The 24,054-nt window shown below is 40.3% G+C and overlaps 1 protein-coding gene across 1 annotated transcript in view; it reads right to left on the reverse strand.

The window, feature by feature from the left end:
- Positions 1-24,054, reverse strand: part of LOC149237796 (kinesin-like protein KIN-14L) — a 422,935-nt gene that overhangs the window by 141,735 nt on the left and 257,146 nt on the right. Inside the window, exons 15-16 of the mRNA XM_089372799.1 lie at positions 19,413-19,468; positions 19,086-19,302 (exon numbers count right to left, since the gene is read on the reverse strand). Coding sequence (XP_089228925.1) covers positions 19,086-19,302; positions 19,413-19,468 — 273 coding nt within the window. The remainder of the gene's footprint in view (positions 1-19,085; positions 19,303-19,412; positions 19,469-24,054) is intronic.

Below are 24,054 nucleotides of genomic sequence, written 5' to 3' on the forward strand. Positions count from 1 at the left end.
AGCCGCAACTTTTGGTGGTGGAATCAATCCGATCCGATGGTCGATTTGTGAGATATTGTCTGCCCTAGTTTGATAATGAAGCCGCTGATGTTGATGTTGTTGATCTAGGGTTTGCTACTGTTGATATAAATCAGATTTATTGTACTATTTCTCTCTGCTGAATTATTGAAGATAAAAGAAGATTTGATCAAAGGGTTTCCCCACACATTGTGGGGTTTGTCCCTGGCTAGCCGCCACATCTTGTGTCTCTTGTGTTGGCTTGTTTTCTGTCGATCGTTTAATGTTCTATCTGCACTTTACTTTATGTACATGTGATTGCTAATCTGTGGAATATAATAAGAAAAAGAAGTAAAATGTTATAAGCATAGAACATACCATAACTTAACATGGTATCGGAGCTGAGGTGAAGACAAAGCCCGAGCAAGAGCAAGAGCAATCACCGAAGAGAAGATTGGCAAGGCTATCCTAAAAGAACTATGGAGTCCTCAACACATTTTCCTGTCGAAGACAAGCTCTGTGAGAAAGTTGACTATCACAGATGGAAGATGTTCATCGATATAACCCTAGAAGATCAAGGAGAGCTGGAACATGTAAGAGGCAATATTGTTGAGCCTCCATCAAATGCATCCACTGCTGCCTAGAACAAATGGAAAAATGGAGAAGTCAAAACAAAGAAGATCATCTGGGACACTATTGACAAGCACTTGGTGGCCTACATCTCTGAACTGGACACCTCCAAGGAAATCTACGATAGACCGGTGAGTATATTTAAAGTTAATATGAAAATCAAGTTTTGTTTCTTAGAAATAAACTGAGGGAAATCAAGAAGGGTAAAGATGAGAGTATGCAAGCATACTTCTTAAGAATCACCGAGATCAAGAACGATCTCCTATCTATTGGGGAGACTATTACTAACAGAAAAATGGCACTCACGACTCTTGGAGGATTACCATCCAAATGGTACGTGTTCAAGACTACTCTTCTGAACAATAATATAATTCTTGGTTTCAAGGAATTAATGGCTAGATGCATTCAAGAAGAAACAAGGGTAAAAGAGCAAGAAATGCCCATGCCTCAAGGTCCTCCTGCTGCCTCTTCTTCTCATGCTAAGAAAAGAATTAATTCCAGGACTAAATCAAAAGGAAAGGCTGGACCTAAAGGGTGGAAGAAAAGGACGATGTTACATCTGCGATAAAGCAGGTCACTATGCAAGGGAATGCCCTGATAGAAAGGACTCTCACCATGACGATGATGAAAATCCCTCTCATGGTAATTGAAGGGATGGAAAATTCAATAGCAAAAGTAAAAGGAATGTTGAAAATCAAGGAAGAGGGCAACCATTCAAGAAGGCTAGAAATTCCAGGATGTATTAAATGCACCTGACCTCAAAAAGAACTTGGTGTCCATCTCGGCAATGGAAGACAAAGGCTACAAGGTAACCTTCAGCGATGGCAAGGTACGTATATGGAAAAATAATGTTAAAGATGCCTTTACTCTTGGGTTTTGTGTTGATTCATTATATCAGGTCGATGGAAGTCTGCTAGGTATCATATATTATGACACATCTCTTCAGTCCGAACTTTGGCATCGGAGGTTTGCCCGCCTTCATTATAAAGTTCTACGCGATGTAAGACAAATGGTGACAGGGATGCCCGAATTCTGAGTAGAGAAAGAAGGTGTATGTCCAGGATGTGCCGAAGGAAAGCTCAAAAGGGGACCATTCTCCTCAAGCCAAAGCAAGACCTCTTATATATTACAGTTGGTTCACTCAGGCATATCTGAGGCTGGCATTAAGAGGGAGACTACTATACCACATACTCTTGAGCAGAATGGTGTGGTGGAAAGGAAGAACCGTACAATTGTGGAAGTTGTCTCTATGGGTAAATGATGTAACAATCCCTGATGTGGAGGAACCCATGGATCCCATTTATCCACCTGAGCCTTCCTCTTCTAAGAAGAGGCCTTCATGGCTTAGGGGGCTACTTGATGATGTTGAAGGACATGCTGCACCCCAAGGAACCTTCCGTGAAAGTAAGAAACCTAACAGGTATCAGGGATACCTGACCATCATGAGCACAATGATACAAAATGAGCCTTCATCATTCTCAGATGTCATCAAGCATCAAGTATGGAAGGATGCTATGACCAAAGAATATGAGTCTATTATGGAGAATGATGTCTGGGAAGTAGTTCCCACGCCCCAGGACAAGATAATTGTCACTTCCAAATGGCTTTACAAGATAAAGCATGCAGCAGATGAAAGTACGAAAAAGTATAAGGCTTGTTTTGTTGCTCGTGGTTTCTCTCAGAAGGAAGGTATAGACTATGATGAGATATTTGCACCTGTTTCCAGATATACGACCATCCACTCGATCATAGCCCTTGCGGCTTCTCAAGGATGGGACCTACATCAGATGGATGTCAAGACCACATTCTTGCATGGTTCGTTCAAAGAAGAGGTCTACGTGGAGCAACCCGAAGGATTTGAGATTTATGATCAAAAATCTCATGTATGCAGGTTGAAGAAAGCTCTCTATGGGCTGAAGCAAGCACCCCGAGCATGGTATGAAAGGATCGATAGCTACTTGATGAAGTTGGGATTCACTAGGAGTGAAGTCGATCCTAACCTTTACTTTAAGGTTGAAGATGACAAACCTCTCAAACTGGTGTTGTATGTGGATGACCTCTTTCTAACAGGTGCAGACCCTCTCATTCACAAATGTAAGAGGGAGTTGGCTTCTGAATTTGAAATGAAGAACCAAGGACTTGAAGTGTGGCAAAAGCCAAGGGAAATTTTCCTATCACAAGGAAAATATGTGGGGAAGATTCTGAAAAAATATGGTATGGTGGACTGCAAGCCTGTGACTACCTCGAGGATTTTAACTTTCAGAAGTTATATGGTAGTGATGTCAGACGAGATTTGGGAAATGCCTCTCAGTTTCAAAAAACTCATTCGCGTTGATGTTCTTGGTGAACCTCCATCCGAACATATGTTTTGCAGTTAGCATTGTGAGCTCATATTTGGTTGAGCCTCACTAAATTGGTGCCAAGAATCTTCTGAGATGTCTTCAGGACACAATCTCTCATGGATTGAGATACACTGCCGGAAATATGAAACTACATGATTATTCGAATGCTGATTAGGCAGGTAGTGTGGAGGATCACTGGAGCACTTTTTAGTGTTGTTTCTCTTTGGATTCTGCTTCGATATAATGGATGAGCAGGAAGCAGAAGTCGGTTGCCATAAGCACCACCGAGACTAGATACATATCTACGAGTATGATCTCGTATGAAGCTGCCTAGTTGGGGAAGCTCTTCAGTGAGTTGTTTGAACACATACCACTGTGATTCTCTGTAACAACCAGAGGTGGGATTCGATTATTAAGGAATCCCGTATTCGTCAATTGCTCCAACAGATAGACATCATCTGGGATATGGTAAGTCAATAAGCAAGGAGGCTCCATCGCATTAAGATGATGTACAGGTCAATACACCTTGTCAAAGCCCCGAGGAAAGATCTAATCTGTGATTTTCCCAAACGACTTGGAGTCATCAAGAAACCCTTGTACAAGGGTCCTACGTGTTGCATACATTGAGCTCTGGGAGCTCTGAGGGCTTGCAGTTCTTACTGAAGCAACATACAACCACAGGGTGGCTCACCCTCCCCTGGTGGTGCGCACTGGAACAAGATGATTCGCTCTCTTGTGGGACAAGATGATTCGCTCTCGTGTGTAACAAGATGATTCACTCTCCTGTGTAGCAAGATGATTAAGTTCTCTTGTGAGGCCTAGATTGATCTGTTCTCCATGGCGATTGTAGCAAGATTGATGTGTTCTCCTATAAGGCCTGGATTGATGTGTTCTCCATGGCGATTGTAGCAGGATTGATGTGTTCTGCTGTGAGGCCTAGATTGATGTGTTCTCCATGGCAATTGTAGCAGGATTGATGTTTTCTCCTGTGAGGCCTGGATTGATGTGTTCTCCATGGCGGCCTGGATTGATGTGTTCTCCATGGAAATTGTAGCAGGATTGATGTGTTCTCCTGTGAGGACGGGATTGATTAAGTTCTCCTGTCAAGACATCCTACCCATGCAGTCTGGGACTCATGGGAAGTACCTCTCATCTGATCAATGAGCAGGGAAATGAAGTTAGGGACCATAGTAGTACCGATGGACGCATCGTTGTATCTACCGTACTCCCTACGCTAGGATGACCTCCATTGATCTGGGATCAATGATACTGGTCTGGGACCAGTGGTAGGAGTGGTACATTCTATGACACTAACTTCGGGTCGGTTGTTACTGGTCTGGGACTAGTGGTAGGAGTTGTACTCACTATGACGTTGACTTCGGGTTGGTTAAGACTAGTCTAGGACCAGTGGTACATACTATGAGATTGACTTTGAGTCAGTGTGGCACATCCTCGATCATTTCTTCTTCTTCATAATTCGGACAAAAGCAGAGCAGAACAGTACAGATCAGTACAGGGCAGAACAAGACAAAGCAGAACACGCAGTTTAGAGCAGAGCAGGACAAGGGTCAAGCTGTACAGGGCAGTGCATTTGATGGATGAATAGTAGCGACCGACAAACAGATTGCAGATGAAGTTCTCCCTAGTTGAGAGGGAGTGTTAAATTGGCAACTAGGGCCAAACTTCATGTGGGTCATCTTATTCATGGCTAATAATATTTTTATTAGATTCCTCTCATCGAGAGGTGTAGGATTGATCTAAAGATCATCTGATTCCGATAAGTATTTATGGAGATATGAATTTATTTTGATTATGGAATTATTATCAAGCCGACCTACAACTCATGTAGGCTCAGAAGCCCAACAGTCGCATCTATTCAAACATCATCAGTTGTGTATAAATACAAGAGGACTTTTCCTCATTTGCACTCACTCATCTCATCACATCTCTCTCTCTCTACTGTGCAAAAAAGAGTCTCTTCTCTACTGCGCAGAAAAGGGTCTCTCCCTCACACATGTGAAGCCGGAAGCTGCCGAAACTGAAGCTGCAACTGCAGAAGTAAAGTTTGACCTGTGTGGACCAGAAGATCTCCTCATCTGAACTGCGTTGTAGGTTCATCTGAACCTCCTCTGAAAGCCGCAACTTTTGGTGGTGGAATCAAGTCAATCCGACGGACGGTTTGCAAGATATCGACTACCCTAGTTTGAAGAACGTTGCTGAAACTGAAGCTGCAACTACAGAAGTGAAGTTTGACCTGCGTGGACCAGAAGATCTCCTCATCTAAATTGTGTTGTAGGTTCATCTGAACCTCCTCTGAAAGCCGCAACTTTTGGTAGTGGAATCAAGTCAATCCGACGGACGATTTGCAAGATATCGACTGCTCTAGTTTGAAGAAAGCTGCTGAAACTAAAGTTGCAACTGCAAAAGAGAAGTTTGACCTATGTGGACCAGAAGATCTCCTCATCTGAACTGCGTTGTAGGTTCATCTGAACCTCCTCTAGAAGCCGCAACTTTTGGTGGTGGAATCAAGCCGATCCGACGGTCGATTTGTGAGATATCGTCTGCTCTAGTTTGATGATGAAGCCGCTAATGCTGATGTTGCTGATCTAGGGTTTGCTACTGCTGATATAAATTAGATTTATTGTACTATTTCTCTCTGCTAAATTATTGAAGATAAAAGAAGATTTGATCAAAGGGTTTCCCCACACATTGTGGGGTTTGTCCCTGGCTAGGCGCCACATCTTGTGTCTTGTCTTGGCTTTTTTTCTGTCAATCATTTAATGTTCTATCTGCACTTTACTTTATGTACATGTGATTGCTAATCTTGGAATATAATAAGAAAAAGAAGTAAATTGTTATAAGCATAGAACATACCATAACTTAACACTTAGCCCACTCTTTCTGCCGAATCCCCCCATTAATCCATACCCAAAGGTGTCCACAACAAGAAAACTACAATACTCAATTACCAAATGACAAGGCATACCTTTAGGTTTGGGAGGCCCGCCTTCAAACATATGATCATAACAGATGGGTGAGGGAGCACATGGCTGGCTCACATGGCAAAGAAATGACACAACGAGCTAGTTGGTGGCTGCAAGGGGCTGTTGGCTGCCAGCTGAGGACCATCTTGGAGAAAAACTTTCTCCTAGGGATATCACCCATAAAATGGTTGGTAACAAAGCCAAGTAGTCATTGTCATGATTGATCTCAATACTCGAGATTTTGGTGTCAATACTTTAGAAGCTCAGATTCCCTTAACAACTCCACAACTTTCAATCTAATATCTTTGGCTAGTAACACTGTAGCACCGGTATTTGACCTTGAAGAGGAACTCTGCCTCTTTCCATTAATCAGGATCATAGGTCACATAATGTTTTTCATATCAACTCATCAAAGAATGAATTCCTTCATATCTGACCTTAATCCTTTAAAAGGAATTACTGCTACTTTGACATGCCATACTTCAAGTTGTACTGTAACTTAAGAGTTTCTTCAAGTTGTTCTTCAAAGAGACATTAGGTCAGCTCTCAGTACTATATACTTTGTCCTTCTATTATGTATAGAAAAACAATATCATATATCTGTAATATTCAGACTTATGTCACAGGGCTTCAGAGGTAAAGAGTTTCAAATACTTGTCACAACAACACTACTCAGAAATGTTTAGATTAATAAAGAGGAGGCTTGGAAGTCTCCTAACATAGATTCTGATCTATATGACTTGGACACTGGAGCAACTTAACCCACATAATCAGATCATGTCATAAAGATGGATCGTATCTCAGCCTTGATACAAAACTTGTACTCATACTTTAAACTAGTCACAAATCTCAGATGTCATTAGTCATTAATCCACACCATAGAGATGGCAAACTTAGATATTTTAGATTTGCCTCACAGTGACTCTTGATCAATATTATAGAGGCTATATCATAGAGATAACATAGGGTTCTTTTCCACAAAGGTGAACCATGAAAATATTGTCCATTCACATAAAAAGATTGGACCCTTTTCTCAGGTTTCAGATTGTCACCTAGTTACCTTTCCATAAACTCAGATACTGTAGCTTGGATTTGTTTACTGTCTATGCCATAGAGATGATGAAATATTTCATTGTTTGCAACAGGAATATAGGTTGGATCTCCTTTTTCTTCACTCAATGCTCAGACTATTGCATTGACTTCAAAGCTCTCAGAGTGGGCATTGTTCCATAGTTAATATAATAAGCTCAAACTCACTTGATTACCATGAGAGTAAACTCGGACCATAGATTTCAATTATGCTCAGACCTTGATCTATAAAATGTCTCTTTCAGAAATGAGCTTTGAACTATACTCAGGCTTGTCTTCAGATTGTAGTCAATGACGATGATCCTTGCTCGGAGAAGAATCCATAAATTTTGGACCTACTTCAACTCAGGTGTAACAGAGACATATATCATTTATCACAGAGAGAATTTGGGTGCCTCATGTCAGTGAGCTCAGACGTCGATTTAACACAAAGATGGATTTTGAGGATCTTCAGATGCTTAGCACAGACCTTTGGATTCTTATTCTGACTAGTAGCCACAGACTTTAAAACATAAGCATCATGAATAGAGGTATCCTCATACAACAGACTTCTTGCATAGTAGATGATTTCAATCTATATTTTGGAGTGTGATCTCAGTGCATCTTCCTTCACCGTAGCTCTGATTCTATGTTGAAATTCGTCTGCAAGCTACAATTTCTTATCATGATAATTACTTGTGACTGATATATATATTTTCTTTTAGCATTTACATCATTCAGTTATGCCATCAAGCAATTACACATTAACAATTTAGCCATTCAAATAGAGATTATAGTGCACAAGAGACGAGAGACACCAAAAATCAGGCTAGGGTCCAGGGTAAAACCCACAAGAGAAAAACCCATCAATCCTTTCCTTGTAGAATCCTTGTCATCAAGAGAAACCCAAGTCATAAATGAACTGACTAGTAGACCAATTACCAAGTGCCAAGTCAACTCTCTCAAGATGTCACAATGCTTGTTCTTTAGAACTTCATCATCCACATAAAGGCCTCAGACTTCACACATTTTATCCACAGAGACGAGTTACAAAATAATAGATTTATGCCTCACACTTCTACTTCTTTTTGACCTTCCAAATATGCTGGAGCTAGTAGCCTTTTCTTCTGATTTTCGTCCTCCAAGAGTTCTTCAACTTTGTTTCATATCAGATGTATGTGTGTAGGATGATATCCAAATGAAAGATGTGAGCGGTCTATATATAGTCTTCTCCACAAGCGAATGGGTGCTACATATAGCTAAAAGCTGACTTGAGGGGTAGGAGGGCCTACTTGCCATTTTGGTGAGACAAATGACACTTGACAAATTTTATATTTATTTCTTTTGCAAGGGTCATGATGAGCATGCCCATTCAAATTATCTTTTGACCAATATAAAGCATGATGAACATGCTTTAAAATAATAATATTTTTTCTTGTTTTATTTTACATAAAATACATATTGAATCTTGATACAAGTATAACGACAATTATGAAGACCGACCCTATTTACAATTTCAACACAAACAAGGGAAATCTATTGTTTTCAATGTTCATTGCCATGATTTATCTCATGAGATACGTTTCATTTATATGGTTTTGGATCATTCTGTTAGATCTTATGACTTAGGACAAATATCATATTTCAATATTGAAATCTGATGTACCATTTTACATCTTATATATCGATTTTATTTTCATATTTATGTATCAATGTGTTTGTTTGATGTTAATGTTGCTATAGAAGTTTAAAAAATGATTACTTTTGTATTTTTTCAAGATTCTCGATAATTTATGAAATTTCTGATATTTTCCCCAATATTGTCAATAATTTAAATTTCGGACCCCCAGCAATAAATTGCCAATAACGATAAATATAACCTTGATTTATACATAAATATGCAAAAGTTCTCATTTATATAGCAAATAAAAGTGCATATAACCAAAATAACACTTAGTGAAATACATTTCTAAACCAAAAATATATCAATAAGGATGTTGTAGATGGCCTCTAGGGTAAAAAAAAAACATGCTACAACAAATACCCACATATCATCAAAATCATTATCTATATTGGGATCTTCATCATCAGTATCACCCTTTAAGCATTAAATTAAGATAAAAAAAGCTCTATGTTGCAGGAAATGTTGCCCAGGGGTCTGTTTCCGCTCGAAAACAAAACGGAAATGAGGAAACTCGTACCGTACAGCCTGGAAACTCGTTTTCGTCCATACTGGCACATTTCATGCTGAGAAACGTGACTAGTATAGCCGAAAACGAGTTTCCAAGCCATACAATGGAGTTTCCACTTCACAATTGTGGTTTTCTTTTATTTTATTTTTATTTTTTCGCTTCTAATTTTTTATTGGGTGAATAAAATATCTTTTGGATGCTTCTAGATGCCTCTCTCAAGCTATAAAAAGACTCTCGCCTCATTCTCTCATCACACAATTAAGCAAATCGTTTCTCTTGGAGACTGACGATTATAGCAAAGGAGAAAAGAGGAAGAGAGCAGTGGTTTCAGCTAGGGCATTTTCAATAGTGAGCAAAGGAGATTTCAGCAGCAAGAAAAGAGATTTTAGCAGCAGATTTGAAGTGCAGGGTTTCCAGCTATGGCATTCTTGGCTTTTGGCTCACTACAACCCTATTTCTTGTCTTTTCTGGTATTTTGGGGTAGGTTCAGCGACAGAAAATTAATTTGGGTAAGAAGCATTCATTTTCTTAGTTTTTTCCTACTATTTCTTCAATTTTTCGAGGGTGTATGCTTCCAAATATATGCAAAAGGTTTTTTCTTTACAGATTTGTTTTTTTTTTATTTTTTTCGCTGCAATGGCTTCCAACCAAGGTGCAGTTGCAAGTTCAAGCCCCAGGTCCAACCCAAAGGCTGCATATTATCCTCTTTGGAGGCATGTTCAGAAGCTTCAAAAATGTGGAGGTGGTGGCTCATGGGAATGGCAATGTAACCTTTGCAGTACTTCGTACAAGGGCTCCTACCCAAGAGTGAAGGCACATCTTTTGCATGGAGGAGGACAGTGGATTGCAGGTTGCACAAAAACAGTCGGCCCATTGACAAGGAGGGCATATCAAAGAGGGCAATATGAAGCAGATGGAATTAAGAGAAGGTATGATGAGCTTAGTCAAGCTCCACCTAACATTGAGCCAAGGATTGTAGTTGAAGAAACGAAGAGGAGAGCCAATGCCACTCAACAACATGAACAACCAGCCTCCAAAAATACCAGAGGGGCATCCCCTTCAGTTCAGGATAGCAGAATTGCTAAATTGGTGAATGTGCAAGCGAGAGAAGAAATTGATTCCAAATTGGCTAGGTGCATTTATGCATGTGGTATCCCATTCAATGTTGTTCGCTCTCCTTACAGGAAAGATATGATAAGGGAAATTAACAAAGCTCCTTAAGGGTACAAGGGGCCCAACTATGAGAAAGTCAAAACTCAACTTCTCAAAAATGAGGAGCATGTGGAGGATATCTTATCACCAATTCGTTCTTTCTGGAGTAGCTCTGGGGTTATCATAGTCTCAGATGGATGGACAGATACAAGGTGCAGACAATTGATAAATATCATTGCCACTGCCCCCAAAGGAGCAATGTTTATAAAGGCGGAAGATTGCTCAAGAGAGGTAAAAGATGCACAATTCATTGCTAATGTTATTATAAAATCTATTGAACAAATAAGGCCTAACAAGGTGGTGCAAGCGGGTATATATGGTGCGTAGATTGTGCCTTGATGAGGATTAGTGGAGTAAGATAGATTTCTTGCTAAAGTTCACAACCCCTGCATTTGAGCTTCTTCGGAATAATAACACTAACCAACCATTCTTAGGAGAGGTATATGATGGCGTGGATTCCATGGTCGAGAAAACTATGGAAATCATTTCACGAGAGTCTCCACAACTTTTGTTTGTTGATGATCATTTTGTTGATTTAGTCAAGAAAATCATTGTTGATAGGTGGAACAATTTCAACACTCCATTGCACACTTTAGCACATGCCTTGAACCCCAAATTATATGATTAGGAGCTTATTGCTCAAAGCAATGGGAAGAAGAAGGCACCCCATAAGGATAGAGAGGTGGCTAATGTGGTGAAAATACCCTTATGAGAATATTTCCATCTCATCTACACAGGGAGGTAAAGGAAGAATTTGCTAGTTTTGCTACAGGATTAGACGATTATTCAGATATATCAACTTTGGAGGAGAGAAGCACCACGAATCCAGTTAGGTGGTGGATTTGTCATGAAGCAAATGGTGCACATTTGCAAAACCTTGCCATTCGTGTTCTTTCACAAGTGGCAAGCTCTTCATCAACAGAGGAATTGGAGCACCTATGGTTTTATTCATTTTGTGAAGCGCAATAGGTTGGGCTCACAGAAGGCAGAGGATCTTGTTTATGTGCACTCCAACTTTCGCCTTGCATCTCGTAGCGGTCCAGAATACAACAGTGGTCCTTCTAAAGAATGGGATATGGATCCAGAAAGTCCTGATTTGGATCTCTCTCTTGCTGTCCTGGATATTGAAGTCCAGCCTGCAAGTGGAATTGGCCCATAATCTTCTTCAGCACCACCATCCACTGTTGAGTATGTTTCTGCTTCTATTTTTTATGAGGATTATGATGATGAGGATTAGTGTTTTGTCTTTATAGTTCTTGCAGCCTCATAGTCTTTATTATACTTGCAGCCTCATATATATTAACGGCTAATTTTGAGATTTGGATATATAATAAAGGTTGATTTTGGATATTCCGATATTGCTATTTTTATTATGTGATCATTCATGAGTAAATGTGATGTAAATTTAATCATAATGTTTAAACATTGAATGTAATAAATTATAATGTATCATGTATGCTTTATGATTGCACATAACATTTCTTAAATGTCCTAAAATCTAATATATATATATCTCGCGTTTCCCTTTTTCCAAAATTTGGGGGGGTCATGTTTCGTACTCGTGCCCGTTTCGAAAACTTGTACCCGTTTCGTGCAACTTAGAAAAAGATTCATATGTCAAATCGAGATTTTGTTTGTGATGGGTACATTTTTACTAGGGTCACGATAGAGGAGTTCAACAATTAATGCCACTAACACCAAGTTACATAGAGGGCTTGGTTCTCTTGATTGTTAAGTCTACTGAATTTTGAATAAGACCTAAAAATCTACTTTATCCATATGAAATCCAATGAAGTCAGAAACACTCTCAAATATCTCGAGTCAATTAATGGTAATCTTAGAAATTTAAGTAAAAGGATGAAAATGAAAGATAAAGGAGAATTTAACATTACCATTAATTGCATAGCAATAGTAGGGCCATAGGCTTGAATATTAGGCTGCTCCACTCAAAAAAATTTGTTTCTTTTTTTTAAATTGTGTTTGGAACTTCCTTGGTCACATTGTATGGATTTGCCTAGTTGTGTACAAAACCCGCTAGTTCGGTGAAAAAAAGTTGGTTCATTATTGAATTGGCCAATTTTGGCTGGTTCCATTACAGGATTGATCGGTTTGGTTACATCACTTTTTGACCCCACGGCTTGAGTAGATAGTTACCACATCACCCTTCTTGCCCTTTAGAGGATGACACAAGGAAATTTGGTGATGACATCTTGGTTTGGAGACACTTTGGAGGTATGCCCATGGAAATAGAGATACATTTTGGAGTATGGCACACTCATTAGCCTTGTTTGTGACATTTTGAGCCCCTTTGGAGGGTGAAGTCATAGTGGGGGAGGTCCTTCTCCCACACGTGTGGGCATTTTTGGCATTATTTGTTATGTTTTTGAGCTATGAGTTTGGCTTATAACCTCACATTTGTAGAACATTAAAAGTAAACTTGTAATTAGGGCTTTTACTTATATTTTTGTAAAAACGAAGGTGTTAAGTCTCATATAAATAGAGGATCCCCCTCATCTCATTTCATCATCACACATTATTCAATCTTCTCTATTAAGAGTGTGAATTAGTCACGTTTTCACTACTTGGGCAAGATGTGACTATTCTATGGTGCAAATTGTTGTGGAGAGGATATTTTGCATGGAGATGTTTTCCTGGGATTGAAAGAAGTGCTTCTTTGGATAATTTTGTAAGTTTCATGCTCTATTTTAGATATTTCGCGTATTGTTTGTTTGATGTAGGGTTTATGTTTATGCCATGACTAAATGCCAAATTTATGTTGAAGTCTTGCTCCATTATTGCATGCATAATTGTTCTATTTGATGCCTATAAGGAAAATCTAGATGTGCATTCATTATATTTAATTTCTCTCTTGAAAAGAAAAATATATAGGGTTTTAAAGTGGATGCCCTAGTCATCCCCCCTTACTCCATCAAAACCTCTTCATGAAATTTTAGCTCTAGAAGACACCATTGAGCCCATTTAGGAGAAAGCACTAATAATTGGCATGTTGCTCATCCATAAATTTCATTAATTTTTTTCTTCTTTTCCTTGTTCCTAAACACCTAGGTTTAGCAAATAGGGTTTCCTATGTAAATTTCTGCATAAAAGTGAATTTGTGGTCGATGTTGTGGCTAACAATTTAGGGATTGTTTCAATAAATCACATGAAAGCAAAATCTAGCATTGTGCATGGTTAATCCTCCCTTGAGAGGGCTGACATCATCCTTGTTTGCTGATTATGCATGTCTTTCAGCCCTAATCTCCCTTAAGTGACCCTACCCCTAGGTGTTTATTGGAAGCCCTTTGTTCCTTTTTTTGAAGGCCTTTTCTTTGTGTTAGCTTTTGTAGCATCAAATGTGTTCTAGCCATGAAATTTGGTGGAGAGGCTAGAATACATGAGATCTCCAAAACCCATAAATCGTTTCTAGAAATTTTTCCTAGAAGTATCTCATTTAGATTATTAACCAATTTTTAAATATTTCCTAACTCTAAAATTAGGGAATATGGTTAATTAATCAACATTAATTGAGATAAGATGATAATCATCTAGAAACTCACACGGATTGATCCAAAGATGATCCTAGCCATTGGTTAAGCTTTAATCTTGGCCATTGGTGTTCCAACAATGTATTATAAGAAGAGATCGATGCGGTGATGGAGAAAAACACTTGAGCAGTTCGATTTCTTGGCAGATCGATTTCCAGAGTAGTAGCAGTGAGTTGCCAAAGAGAGCCAGAGATCGAAGCAGTGTCGGAGGGGCAGAGACAGTAGAGGTTGGAGGACGTATTCCAGATCTAGTGAGTGCATTTGCAGAGAGGCAAAAAGCCACAAAGAAGCTAACGTAGGGGCAGCGCAGCAGCTTCTAGAGGCAAGTTCGATTTGCTGAGAGGGAGAGACGTCTCCAGTTCCAGATGTCGAGAAGGAGTCCCAGAGTGTCGGAGAAGCACTTTTCCAACTAGCCGAAAGCAGAACAACTTCATTAGAGACTAGTCAGAGGCTTGACATCCACCAGGCTACACAAAGCAACGCAGAGGCTGACGCAAAGGGTCAGAGGGCCGAGTTTCTGAAGGCAAGTTGCGTCGAGAGTTTGCCTATGGGGTGAGGAAAATTCCTCACTAGATTTTTGCCATTATTTTTCTTTGTAGGATTGCCAGATTTCGGCATCTATTTGTACTCAGAATTTCTCACTACTGTATAATAATAAAACCCTCAACTACTGCACCAGTTTTCCCAAGTTGGCTTTTTCTGGGGACTTTTGTCCAAAAATAATTGTCTCATAATTTTTGTGTGTGCTAGCATTTCTGAGTTTACAGCACATTATTTTTCCGTAGTTTTATTTGTGAAGGTTGTAGTGTGTTTATTTCAATATTTGTTGTAGCAGATAAATTGTTAAATTAATCAACAATTAGGAGAAATAATACCAGCTGCTGTAATAGGATTTCAATTTGAAATTTTCACACTTTGTCTATTGTAGAACATTGTGCACCTTATCACTGCAAATTAATCATACCCTATGAAACCGGATTCATCCCTTGGCCCTATGTGTCTGGAATCCGGCGAATCAGACATGATTCGGGTGGATTCGTGTTCGAAAATTGGGACATGTTGTGTCTGATCGGGACATGTTCAAATCCAAAATGTGCCCCGATTTTCGGACACAAATCTGGAAATCAAGAACCTGCGCAATGTTATAAAGGCATATTTCCCCATTCTATTTGCACATTCACTTGTTTAGTTTGTTGTGGGTTTGCTGTGGGTGTTTGGGAGCAAGGAAAAAAGGGTGTGGAAGAATTTTCAAGGAGATTCAAACAACAGGTAACTGCATTTTCTCTCTTTTTTTTGCATTTTTATTACAGCAGATTGCATGTGCATTTCTTTTACAAATTTGTGCATTTTTTGTTTATTTCTTTACAACATTCATGACTCAATCAAGGGCAGTAGGGAAGAGACAAAAGAAGGGGAAGAATGTCCCCATTGGACATGCCCCTCTCCCAATTTCATCAGGGTCTGCAAGTGTTTCCTCTATTGCAAGTGGGAATGCAACAGCGGCTTCAATTGTTGAGGTAAGACTTCCTTCTCAAGGTGACAAATATCCCTTGTGGAAATATGTCACAAGAGAGCAAGGGCCACCCAAAAAGGTGAAGGGAGGAGGCATTGTGAGTTGGAAATGTAGCTATTGCCACAGTACCTTCAGGAGCGCATATTTTCGTGTGAAAGGTCATTTGTTGGCTTTACCAGGTTGTGGAATTGGAGCTTGTACAAATGTGCCTTTACCAAAGAGGAAAGAAATGCTAAGAGAGTCGAACGTTGGTATGGCAAATGTGGCTGCAAAATTTTAAAAAAAAAAAAAAAAAAAAACAAGAATGATGACTACCTTCCATTCTTGAGGAAAAGCAGCAACAAATTCCCATTTGAGAGTTCTATTGGAGGACAAGCAGCAAAAAGAAAGGCAATTTCACTTGGTCCAATGGACAAGATTTTTCAGAATGAGAAACGGGAAGATCTTAATCTCACCATTGCCTTTTTTCTATCAAAACTTCATATGCTTTAATGTTGCATGCTCACCTCTATTTATTGAGATGTGTCGAGCTCTAACTCAAGGGGCTCCATCAGGGTATGTGCCTCCTGGGTCAGAGAAGCTTAGAACCACATTGTTGACGAAGGCAAAAAACAAGGTGGAAAAAATACTTGAGCTTATTAAAGCATCATGGCCAACATCTGGGGTTAGCATTGTTTCTGATGGATGGACAGATCCAACACGGCACCCATTCATCAACTTCATGGTGTCTTCCTTGAATGGTCCAATTTTCTTGAAAGCAGTGGATGCACTTGGACAATACAAGGATGCACAATATATGGGTGAGTTGTTTATTAAAGTATTGAAAATGTAGGTGTTGATTCTTGTGTGCAAATCATTACAGATAATGCACCTGTTTGCAAGGTTGCAGGCATGATTGTGGAAGCTAAATATCCACAAGTGTTTTGGATACCTTGCATTGTCCATTCATTGATCTTAGCACTGAAATCTATTGCTTTTGTTGTGCTTTGGATTGGTAACATTTTTGAGGATGCACGGCATATCCGTAACTTTGTACAAAATCATATAAATGCCCTCACTATCTACAAGGAGTACAACAATATATCATTGTTGAAGATTGTGAATACATAGTTTGCCTCTTCATTCATCATGTTGAAGAGGTTGAGGGAGGTCAAGACCGCTCTTGGGGCCATGGTTATTTCATAGTTTTGGTCTTTTTGGAGAAAGACAGATCAATTAGCCTCTAAAAGAGTGAAGGACACAATGTTAGATGATGCTCTGTGGGAGAGGGTAGATCTACTTATTGAAATCATGGACCCTATCATTTCTTTCTTCGATTTGCAGATACAAACCAACCCATCCTAGGAGAGGTTTATGAGGGATAGGATTCCATGATTGAGTTTGTGAGGAGCATTATTTTACAGAATGAGTGCCCCAAGTATGAGACATCATCAAAGGCCTTCTTCACCACTATATAGGATATTCTTGTCAGAAAATGGGACAAGAATTGCAAACCGTTACATTGTTTGGCTCACTCATTGAACCCAAAATACTATAGCCATGAGTGGTTGAATGGTGAACCTTCTCGCAGATTCCCTCCTCACATGGATGGTGAAATCTCACAGGGGAGGAAAGATGCATTCAGGCGGGTTTTTCAAGATCGAGCATCCCTTGATGAGGTGGAGGATGCCTTTGCAAAGTTTTCCACTGGCACTGGTTGATTTGCAGGATATGCTCTGATTAGAGACAAGGAGGCTAAGAATCCCTATAGCAGTGAGCCATGAGGCTCCTCTCTCAGGTGACTTCATCCTCTTGTTGTGAGAGGAACTGAAGCACATAAGGGAATTTTTATAGTGTCAAGAAGAGCAGGCTTGAGCAATCCAAGGCAGAGACAATGGTGTATGTGCACACCAACCTTCGTCTTATTTACAGGCAGAGGGATGAGTGGTTGAAGGGAAAGACAAAGATGTGGGATGTCTTTCCTGATGATATGGGTTTGGATAGCAGTGTTGAGTTGGCATTGGCCAACTTGGATCTCAATGATTCAATGCTAGAGCCTGTCACATTTGATGATGGTGATATTGTAGAGGGGTCATCCTCCACACTAGCAAATGCAGAGATGACTTTGGATAGAGGGGAGGAGGATGCAGCAGAGGAAAGCAGTGGTGACCATGATGATGAGGACAATGACACTGATTTTGATGATGACTACGAGGATTGATGACTCATGAGTCATGAACTACCTACGGCCTTGAGGCTTGTATACTTGTAGCTGTTTTGTATTTGCTATTTCTATTTTCCATTAGCATTGCACTACCTATGTAACACATTTTGATTTTGATGACTTAATGAGAAAACTACAGTATCTTTATCTTACTATCTTGTCTTATTCCTATTGGATCATTGATGGATTGAATATGTATTATGATTTATCATTTATATCACAATTGTATTTTTATGCAAAATGTTACTTTGTAAAACTTACATCTAAATGAAGATCTATGTTTGAAATATATATATATATATATATATAAAATAATATATAACGTATCCAACACTCGAAACGAATCCCCGTATACGTCGAATCTCGAATCCCCGTGTCAGGTGACTTAGATCATACACTAACTTATAACAGCTATGTCTTTGGTCTAGGTATAGAGTACTTGAACCTTGGCATAGAATATCTTGGCCTTTCTAGGCTTTGCTGGTACATTATTCCGTTTAATAGAATTGTTATCCATCACCTTCAGCCATAGCATTAGAGTATCCTTTAGGGGATTTAGGAAAGCCTCCCTTGTGGTCATATACCACTAAAGAACAGGAGAAAGGTTGCTGAGGTGACAGTGACAACCCTTTCTCTTGTTGCCATAATGTTTGGCTACACCTAGTGAGTCTTTGCACTGGGCCTGCTAGATTTTGCAGCAACATTCCCTCCTATTTTGTCTCAAAACTTTTGGTCTGTACTCTCTTGCATGCCTTTGGGGCCTGTACATCACATCCTGCTGAACCTTGTAACCATCTTTATTGCAATTCAACTATTTTGTGGTGCCATCCTATAATCTGATGCTAATGCATGAGCCTGATCAGAAGGCTTCAACTCTACATTGAGATCTTTTGCTGGCAAAGGTTCTTCCTTATCTAACCTCTAACACATAACTCTTGCCGGCTTGATTGCATCCCTTCTCCAGAGAATGCATCCCACGAGAGCTATCACAGCAGGAAGAACTGCCTGGATGACTCCCAGAATAGCATGCCATTGATGTCTTTGTAACCTCAGCTTTGAGAGTTAACACACAAGATTTTCATAACTTTAACAACTACTAGCCTACTGGAAATAAGGCTGTATGTCACAAAAATTCTTTTGGACGGTATCTTACATATTTCATTTTCTTCTTGTGTCTGCATGTGAGACATTCAGGCATGATTATTTTTGAAGTTCATGATCACAAACTGAGAGATATCTCAGGCACTTCTATTGCATACTACTTGAAGCTTTCATGTCTTCAATAAAGCAACAGGAATTTTGAAAAAGTCCCTCAAATATAACATTATTAGTCAATCTTAATCATAAATTATATCATCCTTTCTTTAGTTTTGCTGATTATGCTGGAACAAATACCTACCAGCATCAGAAGCTTATTTGCCCCATCAGCAAGAGTTGCAAGACTGCCATACTGCTCAGGATTGAAATCCATCAAAGCAGCAGTCAAGTATTCTCCAGCAGGGGTGCTCTTCATCTTCTCCGAACCTGAGTGTATAATAGCTAAAGCTCCTGTCGTTTGACTAGTACCAGAGCTCGGTGACCTTTGATCTGGACTCTGAGATTGAGTATTGCTATTGCTGCATCAACATACCAGACAAATAAGAAAATTTGTAAATATTCAAGGAAAACGATAGGAAACCATATATAGCCATCAAATATAAAATTGCATAATCAGGAAAGGGAAAACCTGACTGAGCCATCTAGCTGGTGATCATCATATCCTTTTGAATCTGTCCTTGCAGCCTAAGACATTTGCAAAAGGAAAATCCATAGTGAACAAAAAATATAAAATAGTTCAATCAATATATGTTAAAAATTTTAATAACCCAAGTTCATTAATAGTAAAAACGTGCCAGGAATCAGAAAAACAAATTTTGCATGGGTGATCATATCTGATCACTACACACCAACATGCTGCTTTTGTCTATTTACTGAGTAGAACAATGCTATTGGCATAGGTACCATTATAAGATGAAAAACGTTCTTGAATACTTTCACAGCATCACACCTCTTATGAGTAAATACTATATACAGAACACAGCTGCACATAATCTTCCTTTGCTTCAATTCCAATAACAATTTTCCAATCTTCAGACAAGTCTTCACAATGTGAGGATACAGAAGCAGGCAAACACACTTTAAAGTCATGTGGAGACACCTCCCAAATGTTAGAGAATGTCACGGTGGCCAGTGGGACACTGAGGTCCCCAGCATAGGTAGCCCCCTCTGAGTTTAAAGGCTGGAAAATTTAATATGAAATAAAATCAAAAGAAATCACCTGAAAATCTAAAAAACAGCAGTGATTCAACCCTACCTACACACTGCCAGATAGAAGAAATCACAGATAAATGGCTGTAGGTTCTGTGGTTCTTATGTTTCTTCTTAAAACAATGTTGGCTTTGGGGGATGGGAGAGGAGAGGGGGAGGACGACACATCCAAATGTCCCACTTTTCAGGAGACACCTAAAAGAACATTCTTCTACAACACACACACCCCACATAGATGAAACGTTTTGTTGTGCATTTTTAGAGTTTCACGACAAGCGGGGCATGGCAAAACATTTTCCCATGCCGCCCAACCCATGGTAACAAGGAGCATGTCTATGACCATTGGTGGCATATCGCCACATATACATTGTTGATTTGGGGTAGCATTGGATGTGCTCTAGCCATGGAAATCGCTGGAGAGGCTAAAGCACGTGAGATCTCCAAGACCCAGAAATTGTTTGGGGAAATTCAACCCGGTTAGACAGATATTAAAATAATTAATATTTTTAATGGCATTCCTAAGTCTAAACTTAGGAAAATTAAAATATTAATGGGTATTAATATAAAACTGGGTGAGAACGTTCTAAATGACATGAATCAAGCCAAATCTAATCTTAGCCATTGATTAGAGACTTAATATCGGTCATTGAAGACTCAACAGGAAAAGTATAAGAGGAGGCTTGAGGGTCAGTTGGAGATACACCAAGATTGATCAATCAATTCAATTTTTCTGGAGTAGGGTTTGCTGAGAAAATTCGAACAAGTGATCTAAGTTGCAGCGAGAGGCAGTGAGTACATAGCAGAGAGGCAGAGATAGTGCCAAAGGGCCAGCGCAGTGATTGAGGAGGCTATGCAGAGGCAACAGGAGCCACGTAGAGGCAACTAGTGACTGCGCAAAGGCTGAGGGGCCTGCGTGGGTGACGCAGAAGGCCAGAGAGCTGACGCAGAGAAGCAGAGGGCTGATGCAGGGGGTTCTAGAGCTACGCAAAGGCTAGCAGGCCGATGCAGAGCCTTGGAAAAGCGTTGGAAGGATTTTCGTGGAGCAAACTTGCTGAATATCTGCTTCCTAGGAGAGGTATTACTACCAAATAGAAATCTATGTCGGGTGAGCCAGTTTGGAACCATAGTTGACCTCAAGAATGTTGCTTAATAATAAAACCCTCAGAACTGCTGCACCGGTTTTCCCAAGTTGGTTTTTTCTAGGGACGATTGTCCAAAAATAACGGTGTCCCTAGTGTGTTTGTCTATTATTTCAGTTGATGATCTGTAGATGAGTTGAGACTGCATTTGTGTTTATTATCAGTATTTATATGGTCAAATAACTTGTTAAGGAATAAACAAGTAGGTGAAATAAACCAGATAATGGGTAGGAATTTCTGATGTGTCAGACTTAGAAATTTCAACATGGTATCAGAGGATTGCAGATCATAGGAGAACTGAAGGCACCAACTGAAATCAGAAAATTTGCAGTAGAAACAATTGTCCCAAGAGACAGAGTTATTCCTAAGCAGAAGGCAGCAGAGAAGGAGTGACGCAGAGGGCCTGTGTCATCATTTCGAGCTAGAGAGAGGGCCAGTGCAGAGGCAGGGAGAGGCAAAAGAGGCTCACAAAGAGCCACGTCATCCTACTCAGCCAAGTAGGCTTGACGCAGTTGGCCAAAGGAGCGATTCACCCTTGTCGGGATTGCGTAGAGCTAAAAGGCTCAGTTTCTTCAGCTGCTAGGCACTAAGGAGTTGTGGGCAGATTGTGAATTGGGAAGTCGGTGGGGTGTTGTTGTTGTCAAAGCAGAACAGTACCTAACAGGACAGAACCAAGGTAGACGGAGTCGTTGCCTTGAGGGATTTCTATCCAAGAAATCCAGATCCGAGTTGTAGTTGCAAAGAGGATCGGAGAGGAGCGGATCGACAGTTGGCGGGAAGATTTCCAGCAGGGAAATCGAGACTCAGAGTGAGTCTAGGAGAGAACTTCCCAAAGGGAAGTCGAGACTCAGAGGGAGTCTAGAAGAAGAGCGGAGATGGCAATGAAAGGACTGAGGGATCACGACAGGTTGGACAGGGCCTCCAACTTTGTCATCTGGAAGGCCAGGATCCTGTCTGTTATGGATAGGCATCGCATCAAGGGCTTCGCCTTGAGAACCATGGCTATCCCAGTAGACCCAGCTGATAATGAAAGGTATGAGGATGCAATGGAGAAGGCAAAGTGCATAATGCTTGATGGGGTCAATGATCATCTAGTACAGCATATTGCAGAGAAGAACACGGCAAAGGAGATGTGGGATACCTTAACGACATTGCATCAGGGCACTTCCGTGCAGAGGAAGATGCTGTTGGAGAATCAGTTGTGGTCGTATGAGATGCAGAATGGGGAGGAGATAGATCTATTACCTCAGCAGGTTGCAAGAGATTCGGGACCAACTTACTTCCATAGGGGCCATGCTGGATCAGGAGTTCTTGGTGAGGACCGCCTGAATGCAGTCTCCGAGGACTCGGAGACATTTGTCCAAAGCATTTTGGGCAGAACTACTCTTCCAGGATGAGAAAAGATGTGGAGAGCTCTTCACCAAGAAGAGATCAGACAGTTAACCAAGACGAGGAGTACCAACAAAGGAGGTCGAATCAAGAAAGAGGAGGAGGAGGATGCGGCTTTGTCATTTGCAGGACAGTGGGGGAAGAGGAAGAAGAAGGACATCTCCAAGGTAAAGTGCTTCCATTGTGGGGAGTTGGGTCATTATGCAACCTAGTGTCCCAGGAAGAAGAATAAGGGAGAGGCTTTTGACTCCAAGGCAACTCTAGCTAAGGCGGAGAAAGAAGTCGAGACGGATGACGAAAGTGCCATGAGTGCTCATGCACCTCTAGCGAAGAGGTGCGAAGACATTGAGTTGTAGTCATGAGGACTACAGAAGATGAGGGGTAGGATCCTTGAGGAACCCAAACTCTTGGAACATATCCAGTTATGGGAACCCTAAGTGACAGTTGCAGGATGACAGATGTTGGTAGAAGCAAGATGTGGATGGAGCGACAAGGCAGTGCTAGAGTGCAGGGGTATGTGGCAGCGCAGAGGTGGTTGCAGCAGTGTGAGAGGCACAGAGGTGTTGCAGCAGCGCAGAGGCAGCAGAGGGAGCACAAGATAGCAGCAGAGGTATCTTCAGCATCAGGGGGCTTCTAAACTAACAAGGATGTAAGTAGTTAGGTAGATCAGTTACTTACTTCTCGGTAGCTGACTTGCAGTGCAGCAGTTAGCAGTGGTAGTGCTATGGGCAGCACGATGCAGCGTGTTGAGAGAGAGTTGCAGTGCAGACGCAGTGTTGGGAGGAAGGACCAGCAGCAGCACGGATGCAAAGGGAGCTGCAGTACAAATAATGCAATAGGAATTTCTAACGTGTCAGACTTAGAAATTTCAACATACATTGCTATAGTGGGAGCAGCATTTAGTGTTGTTGGGAAGATCCATGGTCTCTTTTTTTGTGTCAACTTTTTGAATCCAAAACCAAATCCATCATCAGCACAACAAGTCAATTAAAGGATCAAATCCAGAACCAGACCCATCACGTCCAGAATTGGACCCATCATCAGGACAACAAGTCAGGCCCTTCAATTTATTTGTTGTCCTCCAGATCCATTGAATCCAAAACCAAAACCATCATCAAAACAAGTCAAACTTCTTGTCCTGATGATGGGTCTGGTTCTGGAGTCTCGGGATCTGGTTTTGGATTTTTTCCTTCAATTGATTTGTTGTCCTGCTGATGGATACAGTTCTAGATTTGAATATACATGTTTTCAATTGACAAAAAAAACACCATTTTTTAAATGGAGTTAGTGAGTTATCAATCAAAATGAAATAAAGGTGATAACATATAATACAAAAAAACATAATCAATATTTAATCATTTTGATACTTACGGACTCAACAAAGCACTGAACATAAACATCACAATGCCTCAAAACCAAAGTTTCAAGAAACTAGCTCCCAAATGGCTCAGATAAAACCCAAAACATTTTGGACATCTTTGCCAATTTGGAAACATGCCCTGAGCCATTTTGGGCCTAAACTTGAGTGTTTTA

This window comes from Pinus tabuliformis, chromosome 8, assembly GCF_031772625.1.
Source record: "Pinus tabuliformis cultivar Carrire ecotype Pingquan chromosome 8, CPIR1, whole genome shotgun sequence".
Lineage (NCBI taxonomy): Eukaryota > Viridiplantae > Streptophyta > Pinopsida > Pinales > Pinaceae > Pinus > Pinus tabuliformis.